The 20657-nt window shown below is 41.1% G+C and overlaps 1 protein-coding gene across 1 annotated transcript in view; it reads right to left on the bottom strand.

The window, feature by feature from the left end:
* The window catches only part of lrrc49 (leucine rich repeat containing 49), a gene marked incomplete at its 5' end in the record, with an annotated part of 43568 nt that overhangs the window by 6545 nt on the left and 16366 nt on the right, over window positions 1–20657 (bottom strand). Inside the window, 7 exons of the mRNA XM_083915402.1 lie at window positions 46–231; window positions 977–1211; window positions 9310–9405; window positions 10676–10851; window positions 12234–12317; window positions 16801–16948; window positions 19362–19423. Coding sequence (XP_083771528.1) covers window positions 46–231; window positions 977–1211; window positions 9310–9405; window positions 10676–10851; window positions 12234–12317; window positions 16801–16948; window positions 19362–19423 — 987 coding nt within the window. The remainder of the gene's footprint in view (window positions 1–45; window positions 232–976; window positions 1212–9309; window positions 9406–10675; window positions 10852–12233; window positions 12318–16800; window positions 16949–19361; window positions 19424–20657) is intronic.

Below are 20657 nucleotides of genomic sequence, written 5' to 3'. Positions count from 1 at the left end.
ATGTGTGTTACAAAGGTGGCAAGAGGAATGCAAGAAAAACCTCACCTCCTGGCCATTGATCCTCTGCAGGTTGAAGTGGTGGAGGCGATAGATGGCGAAGGAGCGCCACAGAGCCAGACTGACAACCGGGTTGCCCTCAGGGTGGATGGTCAGCTGGTCCAGACGTCTCACCTGAGTCAGGGCCGCCAGCTGGAGCAGACGGCTGATGTTGGTTTCCAAGAAGATCAGGTGCTGCAGAAAAAAGGTGGTTGGTTTCAGAGATATAGAACTTCACAGTATAGCTACTGTGTATTTGTTCATACCTGTAACTCACTTTGTTAATCATAGCAACGATTGACGGGCTCAGAAGTTTTATTCCCCTTGGAGAAATCAAAACCTATATGCTTTCAAGAAATGGCATGCCTGAACACCTGCAAACACGCAGGAACAGCTACGAGGCAGCTTACTAAAATAAATGTGTATATCAGATATTGCAGGCCCTTGCTTTAGCCCTCACCATGAGCAGTGATGCTAAATTAATTCTTTATCTTTCCCTTTGAAATGAGTGTCCTCTTTACCACAACTTCCTAACAATTTTGTAAATAAATAAAAAATAGGTTGGGACTAGTTCTGCCAGAAAAACGTCTACCTAGCAGAGTTATTTGTGCAGGAGGTTTAGAATGACCACAACAGGATATCCAGCATCTTTAGTTATCTGCCAAGTTCAGGGGGAATTTGGGGGATTTTTTTTACATTAGGTTAATGGCATGCTGTAGACCTACAAGATCCAGTGTTTAATATCAGGTATAATTCAGTAGATTAAGGTTCTACCTCCAAAATCCTTACTTTTTATGTCATGTCATAGCAGTTTGGTGTTGGATGACATTCAGCATTTACTAGAAATACATTTGAAGATCAAATGAAAAATGTACATACTTTTCTTATTTATGTCATCATTATAACATAGCTTATTATGGTGTGTGGTTAGTTTGCTCACTGATAGATTAGGGAACTTGACCCTTATTCGCGGCAGTGTTGGTACAATGGCGTCAAAGTTGATGTAGCGGAAGGTTATTACAGTGACAGCACCAGCGGTCTGAACTCCCCAGCCCCTTTCAAGGGCCTCCAGGGCTCCAGGTCCAAATAAACGCAGCGTGTCTCCATCCAGCTCCGCCAGGTGACTGTCAGAGAGGGACAAGCTCTGAACACTGCTGCTCCCTGCCTCCACAAGCCTGCAAAATACACACATGAATACAAACACACACTTTATAAACCAGTCTTGATATGCTGAATGCACAGAATGTGTTTCCATGTGAAACTTGAAAAATATCTTTGGGCCAAAATAATCTGGTAAGATACAATACAATAGTTACGATACGTTACGCTTTATTGCCCCCTTAGGGAAATGTATTACACTAATGTACATAAAATCTAAATTCTAGTGCAGCTGGTAATATTCTTAAAACAGTTAAAACATAAGAAAAACATATTGCACGACTAGCACTTGCACAACGACAATACACCTTAAACACTGAACTCTTGCTCACGTTTGTTTGAAAAAGCAACATCACTGCAGAACAGCGGTCTAGTCAATGTCCTGTTTGTCCTGCCTAATTGCTTTCTATTCTCCTATATAACAGCTGAAGGGCCATCCCTGATAATGGAGTTGTGAGAGTGGAGAATCTGGGCTAGTCTCAAGGAGACATAATCTCCCTGCCAGAGCCCTTGGGGTCAGCCCTCTGGGTCTGCTGACACTCAGGGGACTTTACAGCCTAGCAGGACATCAGATGGCTACTGGCTGCACGCTACTCAACACTGATCATTTGGAGTTCAGCCTGACAACGAACTAATCACCCCTATTCATATTTCACACCCTCCCAATCTCGCCGTAACAGAAAGCCATAGTGGCGAGAAGACTAATCCTTTGATTACAGAACTCTAATCCAAGAATCTTGTTGAGACGGATTTTTTGAAAATGTGTGCTGGAGAAGTTAATGAGGAAAAAAAGAGTGAGAGTCTTAGAAAGAAAAATAAAAGGACAGTAGTCATAGAGAGTACATACTTGAGGAAACAAAATAAAGATGTACTGTCACTGAAGCTGCTTTGAAAAGGGCCCTTTTTTTCCCCCCAACTTTTTTTTCATTGAATCTAGCAGACGGGCACACAAGAAAAAGCACAACAGCCGTACAGTGTGTCTGCTTCTATCCCTCCCAACAAACCATGTCAGCCAAGGTCACAACAACCAACCAAGCAACCAAACAACATATAACATGAGTAGATAGGTAAAGGTAAAATAAAAGGCCACCTTTGTTGAAGGCACACTAAGATTGAAAGCCCAGAGAGACTCCTCTCTGTACTGGACATAAGAAATTATTTCCTCTCATAACTGAACTGTCCAAGATCCAAATACATTTGTTCATTTTACGTTCATGTCCCATGTGAAAGTGAAGCTGAAGTTATGTAGCAAACATATCTATTTGAACCCAATACGATCTTTTCTTAAACGTAACCAAGAAGTATTTGTTTGAATTCACAACATTAACAAACCGGGAGCTAAAATCATGCAATCTGATTAGTTCATAGCTGTTAAATAATAACCACATGCAACAGTTATGACATCTTATTCCTTTGCACAATTCAGTATCACTCTGCGTCTGAAAAATAATTGAACAAACTGATAGCCTAACAAAGTTAGCTAGACCTCCTGAGTGGCCTAACTATGGATGAGTGGACTAAGCAGTGCATATTTGCGTTGAGCCGAACAACGCCCCTTAGCTGATATATAATCACAACATACAACATCACATGTATAAACCGACATCGGCTTATTGATGTGTGATACTTTGGCCTCAAATTACTTTAACTGATTCTTGTGTAAAAGACAGGTGAATCGTCAGGTGCATCAGGAGACGGCAGAGTGCAGGACCAGCTTAGAGCAAGGCTGTGAGGATGTTTTTTTAGGAAGTATGGTCCGCTTGTTACAGTGTCACGTAACTCAAAGTCTCTTTGAGGCCTGAGTGTGTGTTTGAGTTCAGTCAGTTTTAATTAGTTCAGTTAGATTTTGAAGACCCTTTGGGAGTGCTACAACCTAACAAAAAGAGACACAAATTACACTTGCCAGTAAACACAACAACTGGATTAATCATGTAATGCAGCCTGAACCAGTAAACAAGCGACTGTCAGGGAATATCCTTGTCAATCATCATATTTGCAGCCAGACACATTACATCTTACACCCTACATGCACCCTGTATCAAAGCCATTGTTATTCAAATGTCAAGGGATGGTCATGGAAGAATATGGGGGGAATGCCACGGATATTTTACAAGAAGTGAATATGGTGCTGCAAAGCCATCCTCGCTGTAAAATTTTCCCAGTGGCCAACCGCCAAACTCCAACAAAAGATCCCTGAATACATATGAAGTATTTCTCCCCGAAGACCATGATTAACAAAATCCATCAAACTATTGACAGAACACCTTGAACAACACACAAGGTCAATTATTACTCTGGTTAAACTACTAACATCTAGAAATGACATGGGCATTGACATACGGAAAGGCCTCAAAATAGTGCCACTACAAAAGCCGGCATCAGTACATAAATGTTAAAAGATGAGCGCACTCTTCCAGATAATGTAATGTGCATTCAAACGGAAAGAGCATCGACTGAAAGCAGGTGTAATACTTCAACATTTCTTCACTACCGGGTTTTAATGCTTTAAGTCGCAAAGTCCAAGACAGGACCATGGGAATTGGCCAGCAATAGACCAGGAGGCGCCAGACACTGAAAGGCAGTTTAATCATCAGGACACGCCACGCCTCCACAATGTAAGATTGTCAAAGGCAGTAAATCAGGAGGAACTGGAGAGCAGTGTAGGAGATGAAGCGTAGCATGTAACTAAGTCACGTAAAGAATGAGAGTAACTTCTGTGCGCCTGGAAGTGTGCCATACACAAACTCTGCGCTGTCATGTATTGTTCCTCCATAATCACAAATGAAAGGCTGCCAGGTGGCGACGAATCCCCTTGTGATATGAATCCAGCAACTGAAGCTGAGAGAAGCAAAGAGTATGTCACAATTTCATGGGTTTTCTGGCCTATTTGAATCGGAATATAATTCAATTAGAGGTATCTCACTTAATCCACTAAGAAGTTTATAAAAGGACATCTGTCATCTCTCAACAACTTAATCCCCCCAAATACATGGCTTGTAGCATACACATGTCTTCTATTGCCTTCATATTGTATGGTAGTGACGCGTATGAAACATTACTCTATGAGAAGTTGTTTCAAAAGAGCATGTCATCGTTCATCAGTTAAGAATTGAAAACAAATGGTTTAAGTGGCAGTTAGTGGTGCAGTGCACTTCCTGGGCGCTGAGTCCTGCAAACTGTTACTTTGAAGTGCGTTTCTACAGCGTGTGGTGCTTTTGGATTTACGGTTTTATTGGAGGAGCCTGCTGAACTTCTTTCTCAAGATATTCATATTCATTCATATTATGTGCCTGCAAAACCACCTGTTTGGGTTCTCAGCAAGTCTTTTCTTAAATGAATGTAAGAATAGTACAAAGGCCCTTCTATCTCTCCCACAGTCACCAACACCACTATTGGATTTCTGAGTAATAACTCTTCCACTGCCATGCTCCCCTAATCCCATCTCTCAGGGGAAATGAGGTGAAATAAATCTTAAAGTGTTCGCATAGGAATAAACGTGGGCCTGCATCACAGTCACAGGCTGGCAGTGACACAAGCTATTGTGCCATGACTTATTGTTTTAAATGTGCTGTCAACATTCACTTTAACGTCATTCTAATTTGTCAGCAAAGTAATGGAAACCAGAGATGACATCATACACTGGAGATCGAAATTAGAGAACAAATTTTAAGCAACACCATTTAGTTTTTCAAACTTCAGAATATATTTCAAAGACCGTTGTGATTGTACATCAACTTTGTTTCTTTCGTTTAAAACATCTGTTGCATGTATCCTGAGAGAGTCTGTATTATTTCACTGGTAAAATGCAACTTTGCATTTCGGGTCGACGCCTGTGCACAAAAAAACTACAACAAAATCGACTGCTTGAATGACAACAGCACATCTGCGCCCACAAAACATCACTAGTTTCCCACACTGCTCTGGTTTGATCTTGGTCCATTCTTCTTCAGTCTCTTCCACAATTCAGTAACTGTAGTGGGTTTCTTAGCCATTACTTTGTTGCCAAGGATTTTCCAGAGATTCTCTATGGGGTTTAGATCCGGACTCTGGGCTGGTCATTTCATTGTTTCAATATTCTTACCTTAAAGGAACTGCTTATCCTGTATTCCTGCAGTGTGACAGGGGACATTGTATTTTGCATGAAAATTTCTAGCTAATAGGGAGACAGTTGCAGTGAAGGTATTGCATTTGCCGAAGGAGGTTCACATAAACATTTGCATTCACCCTTTTCTGTCATTTTTTAATTCATATTATATTTCATATATTTTATATTTTTTATATTCAAAGCATCTTATTGATGTTTTTCAACATGTGCTCACCTAGAAAAAAAATTGAAAATCCCCAAAACAAAATCCTCAGTTTTTATAATTATGATGGTGTTAGATTTCTGCTACACCTCCCTCTTAGTACAAGTGCGTGCCTTCCTTCAAACCAGTGTTTTGACCGCAGTGAAAATGTTGTTTTTCAAAGGTTAAACGCCAACAAATATGGAATGAAGCAGAATATTAGGATAGATTAAAACATGTTGTGAATTTTGTAAATGATTGCATCTACTTTGTGTTTTATTCAATCCATTTTGACTTGTGGACCCTGTTAGTTATTGGAAATGTTCAGATCCAATGCATCAGAAACAATCTTAAGCAGCCACCACTGGAATCTAATTCTACAAATAGTATAATACTAATAATATTAGTGTAACCTAATCTTTTATCTTTAATTGTGCAGAAATACATAGTATAAACTGAATAAATAGACATACAAAAAGTTGTAAATGCAGCATTTGAGAATTCCAATGTCAATGTCATGAATGAAGCCTCAAACTCCTCAGTACAGCCCTACTTTAACTATATTCTTAGGCAGTGTAGCTTTCTTTCCATATCTAACTGAGAAAAGATATGGATATTGGAAAGCATCATTTTCTCAATTCCAGCAATACAAGTATTGCACATATAGCAATTGTGGAGACTAAAATTATTTAGATATCCTCAATGAACAATAAGCTAAAATACAAACATAGTTAAAAATCAATGTGTCAAATGTAATGGATAGGTAATAATAAGTTCTTACAAATTGAAATGAACACCCGTCCCCCCCGATTTCCAGATTTAAAAACTTGAGAATAATCATATACATGGTTCTGATGTTTCTAAACTTGTGTTAAAAAGAAAAGTGTACAACAACTTTAAATGATTAAGTTGTCTGTAACTGAGACGATAGTTCTCAGCAGCAGGCTGGGAGTTAAAGAAATAGAGGTACCCAGTCTGTTACTCTGATAGAAACACAAATACACACCCACACAAATATGTTACCCTGCTCCCTATGCAGGCTGTCACTGAGCAGATCCATATGTGTGGATGTGCTAGGTCCAGCCCCTGACCTAAATGGAACACCTTTAATTTGTTGGGTTTCTGAAGTAGCAGGATTATGGATGACCTGCAACAAACTGTACACTGTCTCTTCAGGGTACAAAAGAATAAACCTCCTCCTGCTGTTGCAACTTCACAGAATTCACACCCACATGGACCTGATCTGCGATGTCATAGCAAGAGTGAATCAACATTCACAGGCCTATAAAAACAGAGAAGTTCATCCATCATCTGCCCTTTCATGCTCTGCATTGGGGAGGATGATGTAATTTTAATCAGCATCTAGTAGTACTTCAGCAGCGTGGTAATCTGGGATACACTGTGTAGGCATTATGACTCTTCAATAAACCCACACACTGGTGAACAAATGAACTTTTCCACCTACTGTACTCATTCCCAGGTATTTTAAAGATCTGACCTTTGAGTCGTAGATCCTGTTTCTCTTTCAAGTTCCTGGTGGTGCCAGGGTTTGTAAAGGCCCTTGTTATATTGTCATTCAATACATGCCAAAACGATACAACTCCCATCTCGAAAGAGTGTGATAGATTGGATAGCGTGAGTCCTGTTCGTCACCATAACCTGTTAATCCACATGACTGAAGTTGTAATAGAACCTGTAAAGGAAAAGCCATTGCCAGGGATGCGCTTCAGTGCCATTTTAATATCCTGATGCAGGAAGGAAAAGCCGTCTTTGAAACATATAATAATAGTGCTTTGCACAGCCCAGCAACTTCTATCTCGGCCCTACCTCTCATAACTCATCCAGACCTGGACCAAGTTTTGTGCAAGAGAGTATCAGAGACCTACGCTCACATTAAACATAGCACAGACTGTTGATTTAGAGCACTTCCAGCATTATGTTATAAACAGTAGAAAAAGAAAACTGTCTTCAGACATCTTAGACATACACGCCCGGATTTTACCAGAGACCTCACAGAGTTCAGGGTCAGCCTGGAGTAAGTCAAGGGGTCACATAGTTGCTCAAGAATATTTCAAGATGGGTACGGCTGCAATAATTAGCATTAGGGGAAATACATTTTCTGGCTTGTTTTTATTTCTTTTAAATGATCAGCAACTTTTTTATTGCAAAATAGATACTAGAGATAATGAAAGGGGAGAAGAATGCCAACTAGGTGGCCAATCACAGGCTTTGTCAACAGCAATACATATAACAAAACATAACAGTCTACATCCATTGAGTCAGACCATGTGCCGCCTTTACTAGTATCTTTGATAAACCAAATCTAGAATTACAAAGAGCGACATCTCACTGCAAGCTGGACTGATTGCTACTTTTAAATTAGGTCTCCAACCTTACATTAGTGAAATTGAGTTGTTGTTATTAATTAGATATGAAAGCATCAAACATACATTTTAGATGAATGAGATGAGAGTATATCCACTTGTTCCTCGCCCGTTTGCTAAATGCCTTTGATTTGTACTGGAAGTTATTGTAAACAAACATTTTGATTCTGTTCATATTTGTTTGTATCTGTGGGAGTGAAATTCTGTTCTAGTAATGCAATAAATAAGTCACAATGGCAAATTAAACCAGAACTTCTGTAGGGGAAGATAACATGAGGGAACATGCTTTTTGCAACTTGAGTGAACTGATCCTTTTCTCAATTTTACAATACATCAGAGAAATCATCACAGATTCCAATAGAAAATATCAGTTTCTACACTCACCGGCCACTTTATTAGGTGCAACTGTCCAACTGCTCGTTAACGCAAATTTCTAATCAGCCAATTGGCAGTTGGCAGCAACTCAATGCATTTAGGCATGTAGACATGGTGAAGAGGATCTGCTGCAGTTCAAAGCAGCATCAGAATGGGGAAGAAAGGTGGTTTAAGTGACTTTGAACGTGGCATGGTTGTTGGTGCCAGACTCTCTGAGGATTTCAGAAACTGCTGATCTACTGGGATTTTCACGCACAACCATCTCTAGGGTTTACAGAGAATGGTCCGGAAAAGAGAAAATATCCAGTGAGCGGCAGTTCTGTTGGCACAAATGCCTTGTTTTAGCCGGAGGTCAAAGGAGAATGACCAGACTGGCTCGAGCTGATAGAAAGGCAAAGGAAAGGAAAAAACAGTAACTCAAATATCCACTGGTTCCAACAGAGGAATGCAGGAGAGCATCTGTGAACACACAACACCACATACTTTCTAGCAGATAGGGAACAGCAGCAGAAGACCACACTGACACTTTATTAAGCACCAGGTGCACCTAATAAAGTGGCCGGTGAGTGTATCTCATACAGTTACTGGTCAATACAGATAATTTACTACTAACTTTAACTATTGACAAATGGTGTGTCTCAAATCGTGCACTGCTGTTTACTGACATGATCAGTACACTCATTTCCGCCAGTAAGTGCCGTCTTGTTTATTTTCCTAAAAGCTTTATATATGTTAACAGTGGAGTGGTAGTGAAAACTATGTAACTGTAATTACATTTATAAAGAGAATCCCTGTTTAGAGTGAACAGCGATGTGGTGGTTGCTGTTGCTCTGACTGCCATTTTGCAGTGTGAATTAAGTCCTGACAAAATGGCGGCAATTGAGGGTGTTTAGTGTGCATCGATCCAACCTCAACGTTTTACTGACTGAGTGAACGCACTTCCACCCGCAATGTGAGACACATCAAAACACTATTTTTTTAGAATTTAAGGATCCCGATTGGGTTATTTTGAACTTCCTGTTCACTTATATGGCAGGGAGGGTGTACACGCACATGCATTTTTGTCTTACTTAGGATCTCGTGGGCTGTTTGGACGACTGTTGGTGCGGAGTCTGCTCTCTGTTCCCCCTGATGGTCGCTCTGGTCCTGAACCTGGGCTTACTCGCCTGAAAAAAAAAAGAAAGAAACAAAAGAAGAAACAAACTCAACATAGGAGAACTCTCTCAGATTAAGGAGAAGCGAGCCTTTAAAGCACGTTTTAATCAGCTTAATCACACTTAAGATACGTCATTTTATTGACTCTCATCTCATCTTCAACCGCTTATCCGGGGTCGGGTCGCAGGGGCAGCAGCTTTAGCAGGGGACCCCAAACTTCCCTTTTTGCGGGCTGCATTAACCACCTCTAACTGGGGGATCCCGAGGCGTTCCCAGGCCAGTGTGGAGATATAATCTCTCCACCTAGTCCTGGGTTCCCCGAGGCCTCCTCCCCGCTGGATGTGCCTGGAACACCTTCCTAGGGAGGCGCCCAGGGTTCATCCTTACTAGATGCTTGAACCACCTCAACTGGCTCCTTTTAACGCAAAGGAGCAGCGGCTCTACTTCGAGTTCCTCACGAATGGATGAACTTCTCACCCTATCTCTAAGGGAGACTCCAGCCACCCTCCTGAGAAAACCCATTTCGGCCGCTAGTACCCGCGACCTCGTTCTTTCGGTCATGACCCAGCTTTCATGACCAAAGGTGAGGGTAGGAGCGAAGATTTCACAAACTCTCCACTTTCTAATATATACATTACAGGAATGATTAGAAATAACAGCATCATACATGACGCAAAATGATCAAGATCAACATGCCAGTAAAATCACACATGCTAGGCTCGCCCTCATGCATCTCTCTCCCAGAATCTTAAGTTGAAAAACACATTTCCTTTACCCCATCTCAGCTGTCAAACAAACTAAAAGGCTAAACCATCCGCACCATTGATGTTTCTTTATGGTTGTCATTTTAAAAGTTATCTCTCTTCTTCTACCTTATAGCTTTGTCTCTCATTTGCTATTGTGTGTCTATTCAGACAGCATTGACATCATTGTACAGATTATTGCAATCATGAAACTGTCTGCCAACAGCTCTGAGGTGTTACAATTGTATCTGAAAGATGCTCTTCAACAGATACTCCATGCCTGTCAGTACCAAGGCCCTAGATCATATTTCCCCTCCAACTGACATGCGAGGAGACACATGAATACTTTATATCAAATCAAACCTGATAAAAAAAAAAAAAAACTATCATTCATTGAGCTACATTACTGCATGTACAGTCTAACTAAGTCTAAATACTTGATTCCCCCACTTCTCTTTGAAACAAACACCAGCTCTCTTTTAGTTCTAACTGTTCTAGCAATTTGACTGAAGTGATCGTCTGGTGATGTGGTGTGTACCTGGGTTCATCTGGAGAAGGTTCCTGTGCGAGGCCATTGGTCTGGGCGGGGCTGTGGGCAGGGCTGTTCTCTGGACTAACTTCTTCTTTAGCACCATTTGTTGGTGGCAGCTCCAGGAAGGCCCTGACGCCCTCCCACTGCTGCGCAGCATTACGGATCGCCAGACGCCGCTTTTCCTTCATGAAGGCAACACACGCACACACGCACACACGCACAAACACACACACACACACACACACACGCAACAGAGGAAAGAGAAGGTTTCAAGTGGCAGTTCTCTTGAGCAGAACACAGAGAGCATATACTAAGTTAATTGAACCACTCTGTCTATCTTGACATAATCGCAAGCAATCTTGTACCTCCTGCCTTGCTCGTCTCTGAGGTATGCTGTTAAAGATGGTTTGACCACGCCTCACTAAAGTTAGATCTGAAATTGTATGTGCATGTGTTGGTCCAATTTATTTGCTTGTTACCGCTGCATTTTGATTTAACTGTAGTTACAACAGTAAACATGACCTCTCCACCCTGCAAGATAGAAGATTTCTACACATTTACTGTCTTTCACTTGTTATTTCCTGGCCAAGCTGTAGTTTCAATACACTCAGTGATGGAATGTGCCACTCCCCGATGCAGGGGTGAGTCAGTATCAATCATAGTAAATCCTTTATTACTATAAACTCTTGGCTGCAGCATTCAATGTAACATTTTCTCAACACTGGGGATTAACAGGAGTTAGGTTACTGGGAGATGTGTTCCACATGGAGACAATCTCTCAGCAAAAGATACCATTGCAGCGCTGACACAGCAGGAGCCCCATCAATATGTTCTTTAGCACACAGAAATATACACATTTACTGTACAACTGATGCATGTACAAGACAAGACTACTGTATGTTAGCCCATGTTAAGAAATAAAGTGTAATTTACAGACCCATTTAGAGATAAAGCACCACTGTGGACGGCTACCCCTCCCCCCCGATACAAAGACATTGTTCCCAAAGGGTACTTTTGTTGTGTTGTACTGATGTGGATATATTTGAAAAGTTGAAAGTCAATGTCAGCATCCAAAAAGTCTATTTTAAGGCCGATGCAGCCTCATCAATCAAACATATGTTAAAAGACACATAAGAAGAGGGGAGAGACTGTTAAATATTGTATGTTTTGGTGGGTAAAAAGTACCATGAAGAAGTTGTTATTGTTCAAATACACACTTAACCCTTACTTTAACCTGTATCCCAAAGTTATATTGCCCTGAAAATGGCTAATAATGTAAAATACATTGGATTCAAACTACAAAACACTGTTAATCACTTCTCATCAGCAATACAGTATGTAGGAGTTGAATGCTACACTGTGTAGCTCCATCCAATACTCTGAACCCTCTTCCTCCTACCAAGAATAATGCAACAGTCAGTGTATGAGGAAGGGCACCATTGGTTCAGAGGACACTTGTTAATCTACTCTCTGAGATGTAGGTCGTCGTGTGAATTAGCTACATATTTCAACTCTTAATCTAGGCAGACAAACACAACATAAGAAAATCAGATCAAAGTGGTACCTTATGAATGGTCTGCTTGTGACCCTCCCTCTTCTTCTCCTCCTCTTTTCGAGCCTGTACACCAGCCATGCGCCGATCCTCGTCCTGAAAAAGATAGGTTGTGCATTCAGAGTGTCGCTCCATTCATGAGTTCTGAATTATTCAGGAGAGAGGGGAGCCACAAAATACGCCGCCAAGAAAGCTGTTCTCTCTACATCAGAACTGGACCACTGTGGAGGATGGGAGAGATTCTCACACCAGCCAGCTGCATCACAGGATTATCTGTCTGATTTTCAGCTTCGGATCAACTGAGTCCAGCTGTTGGGAAAAGCCAAAACTCCCAGAATGCAATGCTGCCAACACAATCTGAGTGTGCCAGCTGAGAGCTGAGGGGTATTCAGCTGTCTGTGACGAGCTAGTAGAGATGACGCTTCAGTCTGATCAATAGTGTAAAATGCTAGCCTCACTAGAGACATGGCACTTATGTCAGCTAGTGGAGACAGATTAAGATACAAGGCATGTATGCCGCTACTTTAAACTCATTTTGTGAGAAGAACAGCTTCTAACAGGTAAATGACCAAAGTACTGAATATGCTATTTTGTGAAATTGATCAATATCTTATTGATTGCAAAGGGTGCTATTTTTAAGCAATAATGATAACTTTTTTGGGCAACCTCCACATAATCTATTTGGTTGATTATTTGCCTGTTAAGGCTTCAGTCAACTACACTATTTCCAGATTAATACTAGATCAAACATTTGAATCATAGTCAAATTATTTCCAGATTTTTTTTAGATATTCCCACAAACATAATAGGTGTCACTGAATAAATAATACTAATGTTGCATGACCAGACTATATTGCAAATGGAGAGCAAAAAGTCTCTGGACAGAATATAAGCCTACAACCAATTAGAGTAACAATGTAGCTAGCACACTTGGTCCGTTTTGAAGCAGGACAAAAATGGCATTCAGGTCACAAACTTTGTCCAGTTATAGCTCAGCAGCACATTAAAATATGTTTCTAAAAAACATTTTAGGTGAGAAATAGGCAATACAGTACAGAATCTTGATTTATATTTGATCAGTGCTGCTTAGTTAGACAGTTTTATCTGAGTTTTGTGAGACTGGTAAATTGCGCTCAGAATGCTTGGGATTGCTAGATTTGTCTGCTCCCCCTAAAAGCGTCAATCTGATGCATTTTGAGAGAAAAATGAACAAGTATGAATATATATTAGAGCAGGGCTATTCAATTCATTTGGAACTGAGGCCGGTCGAAGAAAATAATCCAAAATGAGGGGCCGGAAAACTGTAAGCGTCACATTAATGGACATAGGAGTGCATATATTGTCTTTAGTTTATCAATATAAGATAGCAGCAATAGGCCTCAAAGTGCAACAGCAAGACAACTGATCAAAACAAGTAGTGATAGGTCAACTCAAAGTGCAACAAGCTTGTCAAAAGCAATCCTTGTTAAATGAACAAACCCGTTAACCAGAGTTTTTTTACTCAGTTACTGCACTAAAGGACCAGTTTAAGGCTCTTGTCCTTTACTTGAGTATTTTCTTTTCATGCTACTTTATACTTCTGCTCCACTGCAAATCAGTGTAAATATTCTTCTTTTACTCCACTGCATTCATCTGATTACTTCAGTTACTAGTTACTTTACCAGGCTTACAAGTACATATGAAACATTAGTTTATTCATCAAAAACTGGACTGACAAAAATGAACATAACATAAATGTATTAGTATTTTTTACAGTTCAGTGGGAAAGTGGTGTTGAAGTTAGCATGATTTTTCTCTGGTGAACTGACCGTTTTCTGTGTCAACCTTTCTTTTTCAGAGTAGAAAGAGACACTAAGGTAGTGATTAAACCACAGATTTAACCAGACTGAAACTTCTGCAGGAACAACAACAGAGAGGAGCTTGGCGAGCTGTTGTCAAGAGGATTCAGAAACCCACGAAGAAGAGTGTAGCGGGAGCGTGCGGAGAGATGTCGCCTCCCCATAGGAGAAAGTCTCTCATCAGAGGGGACAGTGGTCAACATCCACCGCCACGGCCATGAATTACTGTTTCACACAGGCTTCTACTCAAAGGGCCAGGAAATATCCCATTGTTCATTCTCACGTTCGTAGTGATTTTCATGCCTGGTGTACATGCCAGAGCATGATAGGATGTCATTTCCTCATTTTATAACGCAGTAAACCTGTATGGAATCATCTCCATTCGTTATGTACTCCACTGATTGATTCGTTTTTTTCCCTTTAATTTGTCAACCATCTGTACTGAATATACCCACAGGAATAAGAGGAACATTACTTTAAGCGCATTCATTGAGCCCAAAGCTGAAAAAGTACTACTGCATCACCTCATTTACAGTATTAACTCATTTCACTCATGAAAAACAGCCGATCTGCCGGCAGTCAGGCATAGACTTTATCTCTGAGAATCTGATCTGACTTCTACTGATGATTGATAGCATTGTGTACTGGGGGCAAGTTTTCTTAAAGCGGTTAGAAGGGAAAAATCTAGAGCGACAACGGAATTTGCCCCCCAGCAATATGACACAGTTTGAAAAGATGCAACCTCCAGTTCAAGGCTGACGCTGCTGTTGATGTCAAATCAAAACTTTGGATCGTTCAAAAGTAAAGTAAACTTTATGGAAATAGAACATCATCCCTGTTTTCAGGACTGACAGCTACTGACAGTAGTTTGTCGGAGGTGTTTAATGGGCCTTGGAGATCATGAAACCTGTCCAACCCGTTAAGGACCACATGTAGCTAAAATATTCAAGTAAAAACATGAAAATTGTTGAAATAGGAATTACGAGTTTTTCAGCCGTATGTTCTGAGGGCAAGGTGTGTGGTAGTTACAGATCCCTTTCACAGTGCAAGCTCAGACCTGGGTACACCCTGCTTGACAGCTTCTAAAAGCACGCTGATATTTCACTGTGGCATTTTGCTGGAATGTTATATAAATACATGACTTCATATTTATGCTTAAGAATAATCATTGTTTTGTTAAACTAAAATATGCCGTATATTATGTGTATTGTAAATGCTTGGCTTGTAGCCATAGTTTAGTCACGGATGCCTTTTTGCCTCTACTACACAACAGAGAACATGATGAATGCTGCACAAAGACTAATAAGGATAGCATCATCAGGATGTACAGGAGCTTGGAGATGCCCAACTGACAGTGAATAGGAGGCTGCCTATGAGGGTAAGTTTGTATAGAACTTTAAAATCATGTTAACATTTACGTCAACACCGAGTCATGAGCAAGAATCAACATGTATAGTACAATCAGGAACATTTGCTCAGACTGACATAAAGGTTTTGGCCATTAGCTGAACATGACTGCCTGATCAAATATGACACGCAACACGCTTTAGTATGAGTGGTGAAGGTTCTTGAGCTTTAAGTTTGTCACCACTTCTTTATGCTGTGTAACATGTTTTATTATGGTAATATATTGTATATCATCTGTCTAAATATACCTTTCTGAAACGCTTCACCTGTCTCTTTAAGACCTCCTCCCAAAAAACCCCAGTGTGCTTTGATTGGTCAGTGTTTCTCTGGGCTCTATGAATCTCTGCACCATTGTTGCAGCCGGGGAATGTCAGCACTGTAGCAGCACTTTCTACCTATATAGAATACAGTGGTGAAATCTCAACTATAACATAATTCTTTGACAGTATTTACAATGTAGATCAAAATTAGAGAACATATATTAATACTTGATTTATTCTGAAATACTGTTATTTTTAATTGTTCCGAATTTGAAAGAATATCCGCTGTGGCTATACCATTGCTATACTAAAATGTTTTTTTTAAATAACCAAGGCACTTCCACAAAAATCTTTATTTTGTGAAAAAAACAGTAAGCAAAGTTATATTTTCAGATACGTCCCAGTTATTGGTGTTAATCTGGCACCTGGTGACCATTTATAAACTTCTGGTAAGATGGAAAGCCGCTCTAAGGTGACTGAAACCCTGCGACAGTAGTTAATCCAGATGAAGGCCAAAGGGACGACCCTCTTAGCCATCAGAGAGAGGTTGGGCGTTCTAAGTCTGTGATTTTAAGAATATTGAATCTTTACAAGGACACAGATTAATTTAAGTCAGTCAAAAAGTCCACGTAAAACAAGTGCATGAGAGGACAGGATTATGCAAAGACCCTCATTGGGAAATCGGTTCAACACTGAAGCTGGAGTTGCTCGACAGTTCAGTGCTGAACAGGGAAAGGATCTGTCTCTGCACAGTGTCTCGTTGTTTAAGACAATTTGGACTGAAAGTCCACTTTGCAGCGACCAAACCTCTCATCAGCAGAAATAATGAAAATAATCTCACAATAAATCAAGTATTAATAACTTGTTCTCAAATTTTGATCTCCAGTGTAGGTAGAACCTCGACCTGCTTTATAACAAAAAACATGGAAATCTTACTTTTTACAATATGGGACCTTTCAAAAGGGACAACAAAATTAATTTAAAAAAAAAAAACACACTGCTATGATTAGCAGCGTTTGGCCAGTGGCCAGTTTTTCCTTTCTTAACACACACAGTTAAAGAGCTGAGCCTTACCGTGATGCGCTTCATGTCCAGCTGTTTCAGATGAAGCACACAGCGCAGGACGGCCTGCTTGTACCATGTCTCCAGGGCTACAGGATTCCCATCCAGGGTGAGCTCAGAAAGGAAGCGTGTCTCTCCGAGGCAGGCTAGCTGATCAAAACTAGACAAAACAGAAAGAACATTTTGAAAGGGATTGAGCGTTAAATCCACAAACACACTTTTTTGTTCAATTTAAAAGCAAGGTACACTGAATGCTTTACAATGATAGAGAGGCATGGTGCCCTAACTACATTTCTGGAAGCCTGAGTCATTCACGTTTATGTCAAATAAAACAACTTCCCGCATCTATGCTTTGAATTATGAACTGTTAATCTAGGCTTGTATTGACAGAATGGAGCCATGCTTAAACAAGACATGAAAAACTGGTAATTTAGCAGCCTGACATTACTCAGGAGGCAATCAAAAGAGAAATATCTGCTTCACTACTGATATCACCATTTGGCAAAGGGAGACATGAAAAACCAGAGTCATGCTGAGTAAGGCAGTGGAAAATTATATCAATGCTAATTAGTGAAAATAGTCTTGATGAATCATCTGCCTGGAACTACTTCCGAACCTGTAATGTCCCTATGCCTGATCCTAGCCAGGTTTATTTAGATGCAAGAGTGTCAGATAATAAACCTCTGCTGAACTTTTAAAGATGCACACTGATGGGAGACAAATAAAAGGGGGAAAACAACACAAAATGATGTTGGGTCACGACAAGACGCCACAACAGCTTCAATGCACCCTGGCATAGATTCCACAACTCTGTGGAACGCAACACAACTCCTCCAAACGATGTTCCCTCATTTGGTGTTTTGATGTTGGTGTTGCAGGGCCCTGTCTTAGACATGATCCAAACTTTCTATATGGGGGTTCAAATGGGTTGCAATCTGGGAGCAATTATTAACATAATTTGCATACTCATCCATCCATTCAGTGACACCTCATGCCATTGAAATTCTGGAAGAGACCACTCCCATCAGGATAGAAATGTTTTATCACAGGATAAAGGGGATCTCCTGTCTCACAGTGCGAACAGCCAGACCTCTCTTCTGCACTGGAACTTACTGTGGGTCTGAGACTATTATCAGTCTAATACACACAGTAACCATGTATAACACTCTGTGTCATTATAAATGCTAACCTATAATAAAGACAATTATATTCTAGCAATAATCATGAAGGTTTCTCACAGTGATTATAGAAGACTACTTGAGAGATCCCAATGATGCTTGACTGCATCTCATGCATAATTGTTGCCTTCATGACCAATGCCCTCTTGGGTATTGTTACTTTGATGAAGCAGCTCAATAATAGTTTCTATAATGAAAAGTCTACATGCACCTGTCACTTCATTTAAGGTCCAATCAGAAGAGAGTGTCGAAAACATGTGTTTGCCATGTACAGAGCTGGGTGTGGTCGAAACCTGTGTAGTTTGTTAATCTATCTAGCACCCCTTTCTCTACTGACTCCAAAAATGTCAAAAATGCAAGATTATTTAGTGAAATAATAATTGCAAACACTCATCCTGGATTAATTTTTTTCTCCGACATCCTCTATTGGTCAAACGGGCTGCACTAAGTGCAGACAAGCGTGTTCTGTCCCTCTACCTAGCAACAGAGCACAACTGTTTTCCAATCAGCATTGGACAGTTTCAAAAAGTACACACACCAGGTTTCTACAATGTCATGGCGAGCATCTATTCTAAAGAGTGGTTTGATTTAAAATGCCTTTACCAAAATGTCATAAGAAGGAAATAAAGAAGAAAAATGATCATTGTCAGACAAACTATTATGCATACGTTTGTTGCCTGTTTCTTTGTGCTGATCCTCTCTAACATTGTGTCAGATACAGAATCATAGAGACAGAACAGCAGGGCTGGCTTGAGACGTCAGGTCAGATCTATCACAGTACAAGTACAAGGTGACTATAAAGGAGGCTAAAGGACACTGTCCGACCCTGAATCCCACATACAGTACAGGCCCCTCCTTAAAGCAGCCTTATTCAGTTGGAGAGTGATGCTGCTTTAACAAGTTAACTCTGTGGCATCTTTACTGCTGAGCTCCAAAAGGAAGAAACAAGCAAAAAAACAAACCAGATATTGGAAAAAGTGTGTAAAGCAGGCTGACATTTGCACTAAGCAACAAAAGACACCTCTCATTCATTCTTCACACTGTCACCTAGCAATGCTGCTCTTGAATTCACTCAACCTGCAAATCTCTCATTAATTTTCCATGAGTTAGATACCTTCTTTGTCTGCTTCTCTGCTGGCTGAATAACTTTAAAGTATTGGCACACCCATTTCTTAGATAACAGAATGCTAATTAAGAACACATTCAGGTTATTGTTTCTAGGTTACAGTAACTGCCTACCACAGCAAACCTGTGTGTGCGTGGTTATGTGTATTTTGCCTGCAGCTTGTTGGCCAGGCCTTGCTACGAGCCATGGGGGTGGACGTGGAACTGTCCGGCCACCATCTCTGTCCCTGCCCTGTGGGGAGGAGGGAGTTAAGCAGTTCAAGCTCTTACCTGGTGATGTTGTTGCAGCTAAGAAAGAGGCGCTGCAAGCAGGGCAGGCGGTCCACCTCGTTCTAGAAAGAGAAAGAGGGAGAGGGGAGAGAGAGAGATGGAGGGATGTGAAGAGGAGAAGGAACTCGGGAAGAGGGCACTGCATCATCACTGTCATCAGAGCCGGTCAGAGCTCTGTATCCCTTTCCATTCCCTCAGTCACCTTGCAGCTCTCAGCTCCAGCGTACAGCATCCCCATCCACCCTGCGCATACACACGCACGTAGACACACACATAGACACAAACACACGCATAGCACGCTGCCTTGTCTGCACATGGAGAGGAGGGGCAGGAGAGACAGAGAGAGAGAGAGAGCATGAGGAGGAAAGGGGGAGGGGAAAGAGAGAGTGTGTGCTGCACTAATGCAGAGATCCCCTGCTGCAGGAGGCAAACTCGAAATGCCACTAGAACATATATACATCCAGTCGCATATGCTATGAGCAGTTAGCTTCTGTACCGTGTCACGCAAGAACAATAGCTTGTGTTCAATGGAAACTGACTGGGATGGGGTTGTTTCTTCATCAGGCATCTAAATCAATGCAGAATTTAGTGAGGGGGTGGGGTTAGGAGCAGCGGCTGGCCAGCTGGCAACCTAAAGAGGACACACGAGGACATAGGCAATGTCACAACCACAACGACTTTAGCTAATCGTGCGTGCGTGTGTGTGTGTGTGGGTGTTGCACATGCTGGAAGCAAAGAGGACACTCCCAGGAGCAGTCTGAATGAGCTGCGTCAGCAGCCGCCCATATTGCAGCCACCGCCTCGCAGCCTCCTCCAGAGCTGTTGCCAGCCTCCATTCAAATGAGGGATCAGCCTAGAATTTAGGCTATGCTAGCTCCTCTGCAGAGAACACTACAGCACTGCAGCACAGTCTCATCATTTAGAAAAATCCTACCATCCCCGTCCACACAACCATATAAATATAGTTCACAGTTACTCATCCTTGTTTCATCCATTCCAACAGCCGAAATGCTCACTACAGTACAGTAAGCAAAATCAGGAGGAATGCTATAGAGAGAGCATGTTTGTAAGTGTGTGGCTGATGTTACAATGTTTGTGTTCAACCTAGGGAATTAATATGATGAAATAATTGCATTTTTACAGCAAAAATGCATACAACAAGAAAGGGCATATAGAATAAAGCGTGAGGCCCAGTAGGCGATGTGAAGGGTGATTGGGGCGATGCAAGAATCTATGACTCTGAAATATCAGCAGCCTAACTGTGCTGTCTATTGATAAATCCATGGTGCTGATCGT

This window comes from Echiichthys vipera (assembly GCF_963691815.1).
Source record: "Echiichthys vipera genome assembly, chromosome: 1".
NCBI classification, from domain to species: domain Eukaryota; kingdom Metazoa; phylum Chordata; class Actinopteri; order Perciformes; family Trachinidae; genus Echiichthys; species Echiichthys vipera.
This window is presented reverse-complemented; position numbering and strand designations above follow the sequence as displayed.